Source organism: Sminthopsis crassicaudata, chromosome 1 (assembly GCF_048593235.1).
Source record: "Sminthopsis crassicaudata isolate SCR6 chromosome 1, ASM4859323v1, whole genome shotgun sequence".
Lineage (NCBI taxonomy): Eukaryota > Metazoa > Chordata > Mammalia > Dasyuromorphia > Dasyuridae > Sminthopsis > Sminthopsis crassicaudata.
Genome location: NC_133617.1, coordinates 627,043,277 through 627,061,379, shown reverse-complemented (window position 1 = coordinate 627,061,379; position 18,103 = coordinate 627,043,277). Strand labels below are relative to the sequence as shown.

The following is an 18,103-nucleotide window of genomic DNA, read 5'->3' as shown; positions in this document are numbered from 1 at the left end:
GATATTCAAGTAGACTATAAATATGGTACTATGGTAATGATAATTAACTTTGAAAGACTTAGCTACTACAATCAATATAATTATTCACAGTTCCAAAAGCTTCATGATAAAAATGCTATGCATCTTGAAAGAAATGATAAACTTGAGTACAGACTGAACCATATTTTTTCACTTTATTTTTCTTGCTTTTTTTTTTCAATTTGGCTAATGTGATATTATATTTTACATAACTTTATATATATAAAACAGGTATCATATCTCTTATATTCTCAATGCGTTAGGGAAGGGCTAGACAGTAGTAAAGAATTCAGAACTAAAATAAATTAAAAGAATTTATTTCTTGTTCTCTTAATCTTTTTATGCATACATATAAAATTTATGTTAATCATTATATAACTGGCCAAAATATTTTTTAATGATTTTTTATTTGTTGTCTCTTTTTTCATTTTTAGAGTGGCAATTTTGTTTTTCTTACTTTTTAAAAGAACAGATGAAAAATAATTTCTCTGTTTCATTATCTTTTAAAAACTGGCTTTTAATTTTATCAATGTAATGAAATGTTTATATGAAATTCTATCTTCTTTGATATTGAGAATTTAGACTTTTGTATTTGCTTGTAATTTTTAAATTTGATGTTTTCTTGCTCTTTTCTAATGGGAAGTGTTAAAAAGTAATTTTCCCCCTAAAGACTGTTTAGGTACAAACTTTGAATACTGTTTACTGTAGCCATTGTTGTTTATCAAACTATATATTGTTTCTATGACTTACATAATAGATCAATTATTTAGTATAATTTAGTACAAAATCATTTTGTCTCATTTAAGTTTGCATTCTTGCTTCAAAAGTCACTTATTCTATTATCTTAAAGGTTGTGATGAGGTTTCACCATATGATGAGGTCTAGATAAGAGATACCTAAATAAAATTAGGATTAATTGAGGTCTAGTGGCAGATTCGGGGTACAGGGAGTCAAATGGAGCTCCCCTGCAACCCCTTTGGATTCGGCATAAGGATACAAAGTTAAATGAGGTCTGGTGGAGGTGCGAGAGTCCCCTGTAAAGGAGTTTACAGGCCCGAAAACCTAGATTGATAAAAAAAGGTTTATTGTAGGGTTTGGAAGTAAAGTTAAAGTCTGGTTAGTAAAAGGAGTTAGATAGAGAAAAAAATACACCATAAGTGGTGGACAGAGAGTCGGTGATGCAAACCATGGTGCTTGCATGTTTCGACCCTCTGCCAAGAGATGATTCCAGCTTGGCTTTTTTATTTGCTTGAAGGGGCCTATGGATGGAGTCCCAGGTTGATTCCTTGAGGGCCAGAACCCACCAGGTGGGGTTGGGAAACCTGAGCAGATCATTAGAATGGAGGCTGGCTACAGCCCAAATTAGCTCAGATACAGATCTCTCCCCTTGGAATACAAAAGGGTGGTTTTGACCAGATCTTGTAAATCAAAGGTCAGTCCCAAAGGGGACTGGAGATCAGAAAAGGAATCTTAAAGGGGGCTACTGCCTGCATCAGTTGTTTTAATAATTTTGCTATACCAGTTATGAATTTATTTTCTCATAAAACAGTCAGTTTTGAAAAGGTTATCATGCAAAGATGAGAAATAAGCAGTTTCTTTGTAGTTTTATTCATTGATATCAAGAATTCTGTCATATATAACAGAATATAATTTTCTGGTTTTTTTATATTATTTTTAAAGATATGGAGGAACATGATGAAATTACCATTATCACTTTATTGTTTGTATCTTTCCATGATTTAATTAATATTTTTCTTTATATAATTAGAGTTGATCAGAGGATGTGTGTGTTATGTGTACAAAATACTGGTATCATATCTATCAGCATATGTTTCATCATAATATTGTTTCCCTACTTATCTCTTTTAGGGCAACTGGATGGTATAATAGATAGAGCACTTAGCTTGGAATCATAAAGACTCATCTACAAATCCCACTTCAGACACTTATTAGCTGGATGACCTGGACACAAACCTCTATTTGTCTGATTTGAGAAAATGAGCTTAAGAAGGAAATGCCAAACCATTTTAGTATCTTTGCCAAGAAAAGCCTAAAATGAAGTCATAAAGAGTTGGACATGATGCAAATGACTAAATAACAATCCTTAGTTTTTTTAACCAGGTCCATTTTTACTTTTAACTTGTTTGAGATTGTTATTCCTACTTCTGCTTTTGTGAATTTCCTTAAAGCATAATAAGTTCTGCTCCATCCCCTCATTTTAACTATGTTAATCCTGATTTTTCAAACAACATATGACTGAATTCTGCATCCTAATCCATTCTGAGACTATATACTTTAATGAGTTGCAATTCAGTGCATTTATGACTGTTAATTGTGTTTTCCTTCATCATTACTTTTTTACTTTTTCTCTTTTCCCTTACCATTTTTTAATAAAGGAAATGTAGAAAGAAATGAAATTTGACTAACATTAATTTTTTGTGATCTAATTAATTTTTTCTTCTTCACCAAGTGTAACCTCCTTTTACCCAAGTACAGACCCTGATCTATGATTCTTAATCTTTCTTACCTCTGAAACTGTATTTATTTTGCTTGTAATAATTCTTTCCTTAAAAAGTACTCACATGTGCAAAAATGTTTGTGGCAGCCCTTTTTGTAGTGGCAAAAAACTGGAAATTGAATGGATGCCCATCAGTTGGAGAACAGCTGAATACGTTATGATATATGAATGTTATGGAATATTATTGTTCTATAAGAAACAACCAGCAGAATGATTTCAGAAAGACTTGGAGAGACTTACATGAACTGATACTAAGTGAAATGAGTAGAACCAAGAGAACATTGCATACAACAAGATTATGTGATAGTCAATTCTGATGAATGTGGCTCTTTTCTATAATGAGGTGATTCAGGCCAATTCCAACTGACTTGTTATGGAGACAGCTATCTACAACCCAGAGAGAGAGGACTGTAGAGACTGAATGTGCATCACAATTGAGTATTTCAATCTTTTTTTTTTTTTTGCTGCTGTTTGCTTGCTTTTTAAAAAACTTTTTCATTTTTTCCTTTTTAATCTGATTTTTCTTGTGCAGCATGATAAATGTGGAAATATGTATAGTAGAATTGCACATTTACTGTCTAGGAGAGAGGGTGAGGGGAAAGGGCAAGAAAAATTTGGAACACAAGGTTTTGCAACAGTAAATGTTGTAAACTGTCTTTGCATATATATATTATTTTATTTATAATTTTTTTGACAGTATATATGCATGAGTAATTTTTTTAAATAACATTATCCCTTGTATTCATTTTTCCAAATTATCCCCTTCCTCCTCCTACTCCCTCCCCTTGATGACAGGCAATCCCGTACATTTTGCATGTGTTACAATATAACCTAGATACAATATATGTGTGTAAATACCATTTTCTTGTTGCACATTAAGTATTAGATGCCGAAGGTATAAGTAACCTGGGTAGATAGCCAGTAGTGCTAACAATTTACATTCACTTCCCAGTGTTCCTTCTCTGGGTGTAGTTGTTTCTGTCCATCATTGATCAACTGGAAGTGAGTTGGATCTTCTTTATGTTGAAGATATCCACTTCCATCAGAATACATCTTCATACAACATTGAAGTGTACAGCGATCTTCTGGTTCTATTCATTTCACTCAGCATCAGTTGATGTAAGTCTCTCCAAGCCTCTCTGTATTCCTCCAGTTGGTCATTTCTTACAGAGCAATAATATTCCATAACCTTCATATGCCATAATTTACCCAACCATTCTCCAATTGATGGACATCCATTCATCTTCCACTTTCTAGCCACTACGAAAAGAGCTGCCACAAGCATTTTGGCACAGATCCCTTTCCCCTCCTCACTATTTCTTTGGGATATAAGCCCAGTAGTAGCAATGCTGGATCAAAGGGTTTGATAACTTTTTGGGCATAGTTCCAAATTGCTCTCCAGAATGGTTGGATTCTTTCACAACTCCACCAACAATGCATCAGTGTCCCAGTTTTCCCACATCCCCTCCAACATTCATCATTATTTTTTCCTGTCATCTTAGCCAATCTGACAGGTGTGTAGTGGTATCTCAGAGTTGTCTTAATTTGCATTTCTCTGATCAGTAGTGATTTGGAACACTCTTTCATATGAGTGGATATAATTTCAATTTCATCATCTGAGAATTGTCTGTTCATATCCTTTGACCATTTATCAATTGGAGAATGGTTTGATTTCTTATAAATTAGGGTCAGTTCTCTATATATTTTGGAAATGAAACCTTTATCAGAACCTTTAACTTTAAAAATATTTTCCCAATTTGTTACTTCCCTTTTAATCTTGTTTGCATTAGTATTGTTTGTACAGAAACTTTTAAGTTTGATGTAATCAAAATCTTCTATTTTGTGATCAATAATGATCTCTAGTTCTCCTCTGGTCATAAATTCCTTTCTCCTCCACAAGTCTGAGAGGTAGACTATCCTCTGTTCCTCTAATCTATTTATGATCTCATTCTTTATGTCTAAATCATGGACCCATTTTGATCTTATCTTGGTATATGGTGTTAAGTGTGGATCCATATCTAATTTCTGCCATACTAATTTCCAGTTTTCCCAACAGTTTCTTCCAAATAATGAATTTTTATCCCTAATGTTGGTATCTTTGGGTTGTCTTTGCATATATTTTGAAAATAAAAAAGCTATTATTAAAAAAGAAATATAATGAAAAATGCTATCCAAAAAGTATATTAATTGAAAAGAAATATAGAAACTATTTATTAAAATTCTTCTATTGTAAACATTAGAGTTCCTACATCAGATGACAAATATTTATCCTATCTCAACAATAAAGAGAGGGGTTTAATAAATATATACTAAGTTAAAAAAATTCTTCCCTAGATTTGATCTCCCTTTATATAACCCTATTTGCCCTTTCTGTATTCCTGTTTATTTCCTTATTGAATTTTATTTTGACATTAAAATCTGTGTATTTGTTTGTTTGGTTTTTTTATTCAGAGAAAAGGATCATGAAATGCTAGTGCCGCACTCTCCTATCCATTTTATTGTTTTCTTCTTGTGTACTCCTTTTGTGTTGCAGAGATCTATGAGAAAAATTTCATGTATCTCATGCTGCAACAAGAATCCAAAAAAATTTTCAAGTGGTTTGGTTTCTCAAATGATGGTGAGGAAGTGATTTCTAGTCAATCCCACATCATTCAAATTGGAAGAGTTCTATGGAGATAGTAGGGAAGTTCAACTTTCTCTTTCATTGCTTGGCAGTTAAGACAAACTTTTGCCAATATCAAGACAAGGGATAACATATCATCTTTGGGAAATGTATAACCATGTATTTGAGAGAGTATCCTGGGCCTATCAGCTAAAGTAGGTCTGGGCTCTGATAGAAAAGTCTGTTACTTTTTGACTTAGCTAAGAATTATGCCAATGGAAATTTGCTGTGACTCTTAAGTATAATGCATTAAAAAAGGAGCTCTAAGGATCAATGATGAGTATCTCCAAGTTACTAGAGTACTATCAAGAATTGGACATATAGACAAGACCACTATGACTGATTTTCTGGGGACACCGAATATTTAAATGGTGAGAGAGAATAGTTTTGGGAAGCTGATCAGAAATTGGTAAATTGTTTTCCTTCAACCCAACTGATGAATTATAGAATATAAGGGGAAATTTTAAAAATAAAATAAAGTGTAAAGATCCTAAACAGTGCTTAGCACATAGATTTAATAAATGTTTGATGGCTAAATAAAGTATGTAATGCAATGCTTATACTTCATTATCCCTTTATGAAATATGAATATCTCAAATGAACTTGATCAAATTAAAGGGCAACTAGGCTAGCTAAAAGGTCAAAAATATCAGTAATAACACTTTAAAAATGTCAAATTCGTCTTGGTTCTTAAGACAAGATGTTTCTAAGAATTGTGAAAACTGTCAGTGAACAAGAGAATTTGTTACAAAAAATTTAAGTTCTTGAGAAGGAATTGATCCTTGCTTTATGAGGAATGGGGGAATTCTCTCTCCTTCCTATCTCCACTATTATGAGTGCATGAACACACACAACACACACACACACACACACACACACACACACACCCCACACAAACACACATACACAACCCACACATACACACAGACACACACTCCACACATACACACAGACACACACCAGCTTGAAGCTATTGGCTAGTCAGAAGACACAACTGGGCAGTAAGCTTAGTCATTCAGGGCAGCAGAACTGAGGAAATAAGTGAGTTGAGGGATATTTAGCAGCAGAGAGGGATGTGACAGTAGAAAATATTGTGCCCAGAATAAGCAGCATAATGACTTAAGAAGAGAAAAAAAAAACCTGGAGGCTTGTAATACCAGAGATCTGAAGAACCTGGGCTATGTGTTTCCTGTGGATGCCTACAATTCTGAGACATACTACAGTTTTATAACTTATTTTTTCATAGGAGGTTGGGGTACAGCCTTTGTAGCTACAGGTTCTTGCAAAGAATTTCAATGAATGACTTTGCTTTTGATTTCAGTGTGTGTAATCTTCCTGATTATTAAAGCATGATACATTTGTGAGGGCTTGTGAGCTATGTTTTTGGGAATGAGAATCAACAGAGTGGGTAATTACATTTTTATATACTACACACAATTATATAAAATTATATTATGCTGTGAGTAATTATATTATAGTATGCCTGGGTATTAGTCTTTTAGGAAATTTGGCTTGTTATTATGAATTGGAAAGAAATTAAAAAGGGATGCCATATAGAAATACAATTTAAAAAACACTATACTATTAATTTTCAAAGGGTTCTGCAGAAGGATTTTAAAATTATTTTCATCTAACTCCTCAAATAAATTAAAATATCAACTCATGAGAATAAACAATTTACTCTGAAAGGCTTAAATAATGCCTAAGAATCTCTGTTCTCTATGAGAACTTTTAAAAGTAATAGGGTGGTAGTGATGTCCAATAGGAAGGCTTAAAAGAACTTAAATCCTGTTGAATCTGTGTGAAAAATTTAGTAATTACAAGATAATATTCTTTTAACTCACCTCTAGTGAAGAACACAGTAATCATAAAGCTGAAGGAAATGGTGGAAATGGCAAAACATAATAGAAAGAAAAACACCAAAGCTGGGTCACTGTTTGTGAGCACTGACACATCATAATCCATCTACAAAATAATCATTGAAATAATTCAGTCACACAGATAAATTTTATTTCAGAAAGACAAGGAAAAACATAAAATAATTGAATATCCTTAAATTAATTAAGGTATATAAATTCTTTTTCCAGATGGCTAAAAAAGAAATTTAAGTAAATCAATTTACTAATGAATATAGAAAACAATATAAATAAATGGAAGTCAATTAATATGGTACTAAAAAAACCTAAATAATTTTAAGTAATGATAGTATTCAATTATATTTCATATTGTTTTCTTTAAAATTATTTTGAACCATGATTTCAGATATGGAATGGGTATGGATAGGGGTGAGAAAGGGGTAAAAGAGGATAGAAATCAGCAGCAAAAATAAAATAAACTTGAATTAAAAAAAAAAAACAACAAAAAGCTTTAATGTTCTCCTTTTGCTATAATCACTTGAATATGATTTTGCATTGAGTTCCCAAGATTTTGACACATATTTAATTCATTATGAAACCACATGAAACTACATTTATATATTGCATTGGATACTAAACATACCTCTGAAGAAGTTTCCTCAAAGCTTTTAAGCTTTCAATGGCATTAAAATCAAGTGAATTTCCAAGACATTGAAGCATGTTACTTGGAGATATTTCTGTATGCTCTTGACAAATGGCTTGGTGCAAGGAGATATCCAGTTTGAAATGCCTGTAATTGCAGAACAATTCTGCTTCCTAGCATATCAATGCATTGTGGTAGGGTGAATATAGAGTGGTAATAATACTAGCAGTGGTCCTCTTGGGACAATCAGAGAAGATCTGAAGAAAGATAGTAGGAAAGAGGTTTGGCTCCTGTGAAGTGTAAATAATTCTAGGCTATTTCTGCTGAAACAGCAAGTGACCAGCCTTGGGACTAGCTGGGTTGGGAAATAGCTTCAGTTCTAGGAAACTCTGCTGATAAGGAATAATAGGCCTAACTGTGTATAGATGGGGTCCTGGATGAAAAGGAACAAGCACATGGCAGGTTGAGTGCAGAAGCAGTGGGACAGGTTAGATGCTGGCTGCAACATTTACAGGAGGGTAGAGTTCTTGGTCTGGGGTCCCAGACTGGAGAAGAGAATCAAAAGAGAACCTGAGACAAAGAGCACCATCTCCCATATCCCAGAGGTATGGGAGGAGGTTATACCAACAATCTATTGCAATTTTTAAAAAAAGAGTAAGCAAAAAATAAAGAATCTAATTTAGGAATTTATCTTCAAAGGAGAGAATATTGAAGTCTCCCCTACCCCAAAGAATAACATTAAATTTTTACGTGTCAAAAAAGAATTCATAGAAGAACTCAAAAAAGACTTTAAAAATCGAAGGAGAGAGATTGAGGAAAAACTAAAAAAAAAAAAAAAAAAAAAAAAAAAAAACAATCCAAGAAAAACAAGAAAATTATGAAAAGAAAATCAACTAACCAGAAAAGGAGTTTCAGAATCTCGAAAAAAATAACTCTTTGAAAATCAGAATTGGGCAAGGGGAAGCCAGTGAAGTTATGAGAGACCAACAAATAAAAAAAAAGTATAAAGAATCAAAAATATAGAAAACATGGGACATCTCATAAAATATATCTAGATTACAGATGAAATAGATAAAGCATAATAATTTGACTACCTGAAAGCTATGACCAAAATTAGAACTTTGATATAATAAAACAAGAAATAACCAAAGAAAGTTTTCCTTGAAGTGAAAAAGGAAAAAGTAGAAAATTTAAAACTCTACCTATTACTACCTGAAAGAGATCCTATAAGGAAAATCCATGGGAATATCACCCACAGATCAAGGAGAAAATATGACAAGCAACAAGAAAAAAAACAATTCAGATATGGTGGAGCCACAATTAGAATTACACAAGACTTAGAAGCAACTACATTAAAAGACTGTAGATCTTGGAATACCAAATATCAAAGAACAAATGAACTAGGGTTGCAGACAAAAATATCATACCCAGAAAAATTAAGTTTAGTTCTGAAAAGAAAAAAATAAACAGTGAATGAACGCCAGACCTTTAGGATTTTGCTGCAAAAGACCTGAATTTAATTTTAAAAATCAACATGCAATATCCAAGAGAAAATAAGATATCAAACAAAGACTAATTTCAAAGTCCTCAATAAGGACAAACTATTTATGTTTTTGTACATGAAAATGTAAATCATAAGCCTAAGACTATCATTAGTAATTGGATAGTCTGAAAGAAAACAGGGATAGAGCTGAGTATGATGTGATTCTAAAAAGTAAAATCTATATAGTAAAAGGTAAAAAGAGTAATTATGTTATACAAATGAGATGTGAGAACAAGAACTGAAACAGAGGAATTAGATGAGGTAGAAGGCCTAATAATTTTGAAATCTTACTCATATCAGGAATAGATTACAAAGAGAGAATTAAACATATAGATATATTATAGATAGATAAAATGATGAACAGATTTTATTTTAAAAAAAGCAAGGATAATAATGATTTCAGACAAAGTTAAAGCTAAAACAGTCTTAATCAAAAAGAGAAAAAATAAAGAAAATTACACCATGTCACTCATTTTAATCAATGTTGTTTTAAACTATAAAAAAAAACAACAAAAACCCAGATACCATAATGTTGGAGCACTGCTGTGGTGTAGGAAATGATGAATTGGTAGATTTAGAAAAAATACATTAGCTTTTTTTGCACCATTCTAATTCTTTTTCTAATTTTTGCTCTCACTTACTTGATTTTCAAAGTCCCTTTTGAGCCCTTCCATAGCCTGGGACTGATTCTTATTTCTCTTGGAGGCTTTGGATGTAAGAGCTTTGTGAGTTCTTCTGAGTGTGTTTTGATCCTCCTTGTCACCATAGTAACTTTATGATCAAAAACTTTTTTTGTAGTCTGCTTATTTTTGGCTTTTAACTTTTTGTTAAAGTAAGACTCTTGTTTCCAGGGTGGGGGGGGTGCACTGTCCCAAGCTTCAGTAGTTTTGTGCAGTTACTTTCAGAAATCCTTCTAGTGATCTGACCCCAAGCACTTTTTTTCTGTCCTGGAGCTTTTAGGAGGGTTCCTGCCCCACTGTAGCTGTAAAATTTAGTGTGCTAAAGCAACAGAGTGCTTTGCTGGGGCTGGGGCTGAGGCTGGGCCTGGTGTTGGAACTGCACAGGCATGGCCTGCACTAGGATTGCATGTTGGACTTCCACTCTGGTGTCACAGACTTTTTCTAACATTCTAAGTTGTCTTCAGTTGGAAAATATTCTACTCCAAACTTTGGATATTCTGGTGCTCTAAAATTGTTTATAGAGTCATTATTTAAAGTCATTGTGTGGGGGAAAAGGTTGGATGAGTTTCTGCCTTTATTCCACCATCTTTTTCTAAAATGGAGTTAAGTATTTTATTTCCTTTTAGGTTAATCTGGCAAATTATATTTTTGTAAATATACATCCCTTTCAATTAGATTGTCAGATTTATTGGCATGCAGTTGTGTGAAATAGCTATTATTGTCTTAATAGTCTTTTCATTGGTGGTGAATTCACCCTTTTCATTTCTGAGACTGGTAATTTTTTAAAATCAAATCAATCAAAGTTTATCTAATTTTTTCCCAATAAAATCAGCTCCTTAATTTATTGTTTTCTTATATTCATTTTTGTTAATTTCTCCTTTGATTTTCAGAATTTCTAATTTGTTATTTAATTGGGGGGTTTTAATTCATTCTTTTTCTAAGTTTTTTAGTTGTATGTCCAATTCATTGATCTATTTCTGTTTTATTCATGTAAGCATTGAGATATATAAAATTTCCTCTAAGGATTGGTTTGGCTGCATCCCATACTTTTTGACATGTTGTCTCACTACTGTTACTCTCTTGATGAAATTATTGTTTCTATTATTTGTTGTTTGACCTATTCATTCTTTAGGATTAGACTGCTTAATTTCCAATTAATTTTTAGTCTATCTTTCCATAGCCCTTTATTGCATGTAATTTTTATTGTATCATGATCTGCATATGATACATTAGTTCATATAGTTCCATCTTTCCACATTTGATTGTAAGGTTTTTAATGCCCTAATACATAGTTTTTGTACAGATGCCATGTATTGCTGAGAAAAAGGCATATTCCTTTCTATTCATTCAATTTTCTCCAGATGTCTATCATATCTAACTTTTCCAAGATTATATTCATATCCTTAACTTGTTTATTTTTTGATTAGATTTATCTTATTCTGAGAGGGGGATGTAAAGACCCTTCCCATTAGTATAGTTTTGCTGACTATTTCTTTCTGTAACTGACAGCTTCTCTAAGAATCTGGATGCTATGCTACTTGGTACGTGTATATATATATAGTATTGATATTGCTTCATTACCTTTTAGCAATTTGTAGTTTCTTTCCTTATCTCTTTTAATTAGATTTAATTTAGATTTATTTCTGATTTTTGCTTTGATATCAGAATTGTAAGTTACTCCTACTTTTTCCCCCTTTTAGTTGAAGCATAATATACTCTGCTCTAGACTTTTATCTTTACTCTGTGTATATCTCTGCTCCAGCTGTGTTTCTTATAAACAATGCATTGTAGGATTTTGACATATGATCTATTCTAATTCACTTCCATTTTATAGGAGAGGTAATCCCATTTGCATTCACAGTTTGATTAACAGTTGTTTGTCTCTCTCCATATTTTCTCTTCTGTTTATACTCTATTTTTACCCTTTTCTTCCTCAACAATCTTTTGCTTCTGACCATGACTCCCTCAATCTGCCCTTCCTTCTATCACCCTTCCCCTCTTCTCTTTACCCTTTGCCCTACTAATTCTGGCTTCCCTTTTACCAGTCTACCTTCTTTTTTTCTTTTCTTTTTGTCCTCCTACTTCCCTATTGGGTAAGATAAATTTCTATACCCAACTGAGTGTGTATGTTATTCTGTCTTTGAGTCAAATCTGATGAGGTTAAGGTGAAACTCATTCTTCTTTCTTTCCATCTATAGTAACTGATCTTTTATGCCTCTCCATGTGATTTAATTTACCCCATTTTACCTCTCCTTTCTGCTTCTTCCTTTAACATCCTTTTTATATCATCATCACACCAAAGTCAACTTATACTCATATCCTCTTATGTACACTTTATACTCCTTGATAAAAGAAGTTGCTATGCTCTTTCCTATCCCTCAAAGTTTTTTAATTCATTGACCTTTACCTGTGCCTTTCTGATTTAAAGATATGTTAGTTCATGCCCTAAAAGCTATTAAACTGTATATGCCTTTTAATCCAGCAATACTATTATTAGATCTATGCCAAAAAAAAATCTAGAAGAGAAAAAGAATATATGAAAAAACAAACCTATATATATGTACACACACACACACATGTATTACAGTTCTCTGTGAAGGTAAGAATGCAAACTAAAGAGGCATCCATCAATTAAAGAATTACTGAACATGGTATGGCATATGAATGTGACAGAATATTATTGTAAAGTAAAATATTATGAGAAAGATAATTTTAGAGAAACCTAGGAAGGCTTATATATACTAATACATAGTGAAGCCAGCAGAACAAGGAGAAAAATTTATGTAAAACAGTAGGATCATAGATCCTGAGAACATGGATTCTCTTTTACTTGAAAGATTTTCTCTTTGACCTGGCAGCACTGGAGCTTATATTTTATGGTTTCTTTTTGCTAGTATCCTACGAATTCCACTGATTTATACTTTGCCCTCTAGTTCTATTAGTATAATTTTCTTTCATAGTTAACATGAAATATTGCAGTATTTCTCTAGCAGGCTAATAATTATTAGGTATGTTCTTGCTGAGCTCTGTTGCTAGATCAATTTTCCTTTTGATAAGGTGTCTGAGTGGGTTATGTAAATGTGGCTAACAAAATGCACAGAGAAATATACTGGAATTTTGCTCATGCTTCTCTAAAATATATTGTTATTTCTCTACTTAGGGAACAGAAGAAGAGCCTCAAAGCCAATTACTCCATTCTCTGAGAAAACTATGATAGATTAGTATTATTTCTATCTGCCCCACTAAATATTATTGGCCTAAGAATTTGTAGGTTCAGAATGTATCAACTTTCCTGGTCTACTGTAGATTAAAGGAATAGTATTGCCTTTAGCTTATACCCACCGATTTGATTCTTTATCATCAAATGTTAGTAACACAAAAGACAATCACAAATAACAAAAATAGTAAACTCATTTATACAAGGAGATAGCAAACAAAAATCAGAGAAATTATTATACAGATTAGAATATATGAGAAAATACACAAAAATGAAATGGCTTTTTAGATGGTAATAAGATGATATGTTCTCTTAGTCAAAAGAAAGATTCCAATCTTATTCAGGGGAAATTCCCTTAAGTTTTTAGGGATATAAGCTAGAAATCACAAACACTGAGGATCTGATTCCCTATATATTTCTGTCATTTGTGACATTTATGTCTTTATCTTTTTTTTCTCTCTTCCTCCTTCTCTCTTTCATTCTCTTCCTTCTCCTTTCTTCCTCTCACTCTCCCTTTCTCATCTCTCATCTTCTCTTCCACTCTCCCCTTATACAGGGTGCATTCTTTCTACCAATTAAGAAACTCTCATGCAAAATGCAATAGGCTCAGCTGGAAGCTACTGCTATACCAGGTATCTTTTCACTTCTGTCTTTTGCACTTTTCTTTAGCATTTCGTTTTGTATTTTAGGTTCTGTTTCATTCATTCAGTTTGTTTTTCTTCAAATTATATTGCTTTGTTTAGGTTTTCTAAAATTCTATTCTAATTTGTTAATTTTTCTTTAAGGTTTTTCTTTAAGAACTATAATTCTATTTCTTATCTCTTCCTCCAACTCTTTTTATTAGGCTTCCATTACTCTAGAGGGTTCTTCTATTTCATTCTTTGTTCTGGAGTTCAAGGTGCAATTACATCAGACTTATTCTCCTATAAATTTCTCAATGCCTTTTTTTATCCCATAGTGTATTTAAAAATTATATCAGGAGTTTTTTTAGTTATTCATTAATTTAAGCTCTTTGCTGTTTCTTTTTCCTTAGTGCATTTGAAAAATTCTGTTCTTGGGGCAGCTAGGTGGCACAGTAGAGAGAGCACCTGCTCTGAAGTCAGGAGGACCTGAGTTCAAATCTGGTCTCAGATACCTAACACTTCCTAGCTGTGTGACCCAGGGCAAATCACTAAACCCCAATTGCCTTAGCCAAAAAAAGAAAAATTCTGTTTTTTCATTTTGTCTTATTTCTGTGTTTTAAAATGATTAAGGAAAGGAAAACTTAAACATGACCTCTTGATCTTTGAATCATCTTTCTGTAAGCTTAATGTTTTCAGAGAAATAGTTATTTCTCTCTTAAGTAATAACCAATTATTTAGATTTTCCCTTTCTAATTCCTTATTCAGAAATGAGACCCTGGTAGGCCATTCAGCCAGCATTGGAAGAACATTGTTGATAGATGAGATTGCCCAAACTCTTCACTAATTGTTAACCAATCAAAGTTGATTTCCACCTTCAAGTATATCCCCTTTCCAAAGGCTTTTTAAGCATTTGGAGGCCTCCAAGGGTAGTCTCTGATTTATGAAAGAAAGCCAAATAATCATCTTCGTATTAATTATTTACTAGTCATAATTAATAAATTTATTAATGACTCAAACTAAGTCTTTCAAACTTTTCATATGAAAGTTTTCTTTTTATCAAAATGTAAAATAAACAAGTCCTACTCTGAAGTCTTATTGTGGCATAGAGCTTGTCTTGTGTAATTGAAGGCTTTGCCAATAGATAATAACCTTTCTAGGACTGCAAGTTCTGAAAAGCACAGTTCTGAAAGCAATCTTGAGTCTTATGTTCAAGGAACAATCTGGTAAAATACAAATTTTCTCATAATTAACAGACTGGTAAATAGATGACAAATTATTTGGACATGGAAACTCATAAAACAAAGGAAAATGAAAACCTCCAAGCCATTCTTTTTTTATAGTGATGGAGGGGAGTGGGTTCCAAGAAATATATATTATAATAGTTTTTAAAGCACTCATAAATATAACCAAAACATAAAGAGTTTGAAGTATAAATTAGTCTATAAGAATTTATTCTTTACTTACTCTTGGTGATTATTATTTTATTTTTTATTATTATTATATAATTTATTATATTACTTTTGTAATTATTATTAAATTGTCTCCTAAGAGATTTAATAAATACCATAGATCAATCTCAGAGTTTTTATACCATGGTCTATATATCAAGCTATTCTCAAAGGGGAATTCTAATATACTAAGACAAAATCAGATACTTGCCTTCAAAGAGAAGAGTGTGGTCATAACTGAGATAATCATAATGAAGAGAACCATGTACATGAAGAACCATGAACTCCAATGAAACCAGTTGTTAAGTCCCATGATGTGCATATACTCCTATTGGGGAACAAAAAAGAAAAAAATTATTCAATTATTTTACATTTACCTGATGCTGTCCTGGTGCAGCAAATTATAACCAAAGTCTTAGAAGTTAGGGATGAAGTTGTCCTTTTTTTCTAATTCTATTATTAAAAAGGCCAGGGCATGGTTGGAGGGAGGCTTGAACAAGATGAAGAAGAACTACTGATAAATGCTTGAAGGTAATGTGTGGGTCTGGGAATGTATTTAGAGCAAGGGGAGTAAAAATCTATGTTATCTGTATTACATTTGTATACTGTAAATATATATCATATTGAAAAGGTGATAAGGTGCAGCAAAAAGTCAGATGCAAGAAGATAGCTTTAGTGAAGAAAAAAATATCAGAAAGATGTATCCATTTAAAAAGTCTTTTCAGATAAATATTGAGTACAACTTAATATTTGCATCCAGTTGCTAGAAGAAATCTGCTAATTTCAATCAAAAGCAACTGGAAAAGGTTTGTTTGTTTGTTTTTAAAGCAGTTTATTTTTTTTAAAATACCATCTTTCCTTTGAGACTGACTAGCAAATAAAGTTCCCAATCTGTAGAGGGATGCAGAGAGTGGGGGAACTCTGGGTAAGGTATAAGACTCATTAGCTTAGAGGAAACCTGCTGACAATGTCTGGTTTGGCCCCCCATTTCCCTTTTTCTGATAAGTCAAGGAGGGCGTGACTACCTGTGTTCTACTTGAAGCAAAGATACTTACAGCAGGGTGTTTACTCAGTGTGATTGATGGTTCTCTAGTTCACATATACTTAGTACTTAGTATGGTGATGTAATGGTTCTACAATTGGCACATGCTCAGTGTGCTATAGTGATGTAATTGTACTAAAGTATTTAAAGGCTGAGAGGATTTGAAATAAGCAGACTAGAGTGTGTATGAGAGTGTGAGCTTGAGCTCAGACTCCAGACTTCATACTCTATCCCTGACCAAGACCCTTCCAGAGAATCTCCTGAAAGCTAGCCTGGGCATTACACCAATCATTTAGCTCTAACAATTAGTAGAAAAAACAAGCAGTATGAACTAATATAGCAGATATGAAAAACAAGGGGCATGCTTCCACAGCCAAGTGAGATTGTGCTATTTGTGTTTCTTTAGCACATAGGATTTCAAAATATCAGAGATCATAGATATCTATCTACCCTAAACACACAGACACACAGACACACACACACACACATACACACACACAGAGACACAGAAACACACAGACACACACACACACACACACATACATTTTGTCTTCATTTTATGGATGAGAAGGGTTAAATGATTTGTACATAGTCCCAAAGCTAGTAAGTGGCAAATATAGTCCCAAAGCTATTAAGTGGCAAATATTTGAACCAAAGCTTTTGAAAATTCAAAATCTAATGTATCTTTTTTTCTATAATATATAATTTCTTGTGAAATAAACAGGTTGGGCTTCTTGTTAAAGAAGAAAGTGATAAGAGTAGTGTGCATGCACATACACGCACAACAAATGGTACCACAGAAAACGTAACACAGATACTTACTAATACATGTGGATTTGGCATGTGAGCCCGAAGTATGTCACATGTTACAGAACAACCAATATCAAGAATACAATATGCTACATGGAGAAACATTTACTTGGAATGCTTGGAGAAGCATTATACTATCAACTGTAACACATTTTTATTTCCCCAGGGTAGGAAACCTATACACAGAAGGTAATTAGTAAGGAAAAGAAAACGAATCCCTAAAGAATTCTTATTGCTGGGGGCAGCTAGGTGGTGCAGTGGAGAAAGCACCAGCCCTAAAGTCAGGAGGACCTAAGTTCAAATTTGGCCTTAGACACTTAACTCATCCTCGATGCATGACTGGGTAAGTCATTTAATCCTAATTGCCTCAGCAAAAAAAAAAAAAAAAAAAAAAAAAGAATTATTATTACTATCTAGAATTAGAAATGTATTATAGTCCTGTAATTACATTTTTGAATTTAAGTTTTCAGCATTTTAACAAATTTATGATTTATTTCTATTTAGTCTCTTGATAGTATTTCTTATCATCCCATTACTACAAAGAACTTGCTACCCTCAACTATTCCTTTGTTAGTGTTTCACAATAAATATTTGTTGATTTGAGTCATTAGGAACTCTCTAAGAATTATGAGATTGAAGTGGTACTCTGAATAAAGTGGACAAAGTCCAAAGAACAATAGTGAAGTACATTTAGCAAAGGCCATGGATGCCAATAAATATTTATATTCCAATGTAAATTTGAGGTTATCACCATAAAAATGAGATACTCAGAAGTAAACTTTTTGCCTCCAGATGACAGAAATACCTTCAAGATAAATTATAGATCATGCCAATGAATGGATTGCTATGTTGGAATGTATACAACTGTCTATGTCTCAAATCTGAAACTGGGCCATTGAAGGAAGAAAAATAGAAAATCAGTGATGCTGGCCATACTTCATAAATATTAATTAGTAAACCTGAGTATGGATGCATGAGGAGCTGCATGTTGTTCATGGGTGTAAAATGAGAACAATGACCATAACTGACACTTTCTATCATAC

At 32.8% G+C, this 18,103-nt stretch overlaps 1 protein-coding gene across 11 annotated transcripts in view; it reads right to left on the bottom strand.

Moving 5' to 3' along the window:
• LOC141551272 (phospholipid-transporting ATPase ABCA3-like) overlaps positions 1 to 18,103 on the bottom strand; it is a 249,925-nt gene that overhangs the window by 152,342 nt on the left and 79,480 nt on the right. For all 11 annotated transcript variants that reach the window (XR_012484816.1, XR_012484817.1, XM_074282726.1 and 8 more), the window contains 2 exons: positions 15,420 to 15,536; positions 7,043 to 7,163 (listed from right to left, as the gene is read on the bottom strand). Coding sequence is in view for 9 of the 11 variants with exons in the window: in XM_074282726.1 (XP_074138827.1) it covers positions 7,043 to 7,163; positions 15,420 to 15,536 (238 nt within the window). In the remaining 2 variants the exon portion in view is untranslated. The remainder of the gene's footprint in view (positions 1 to 7,042; positions 7,164 to 15,419; positions 15,537 to 18,103) is intronic.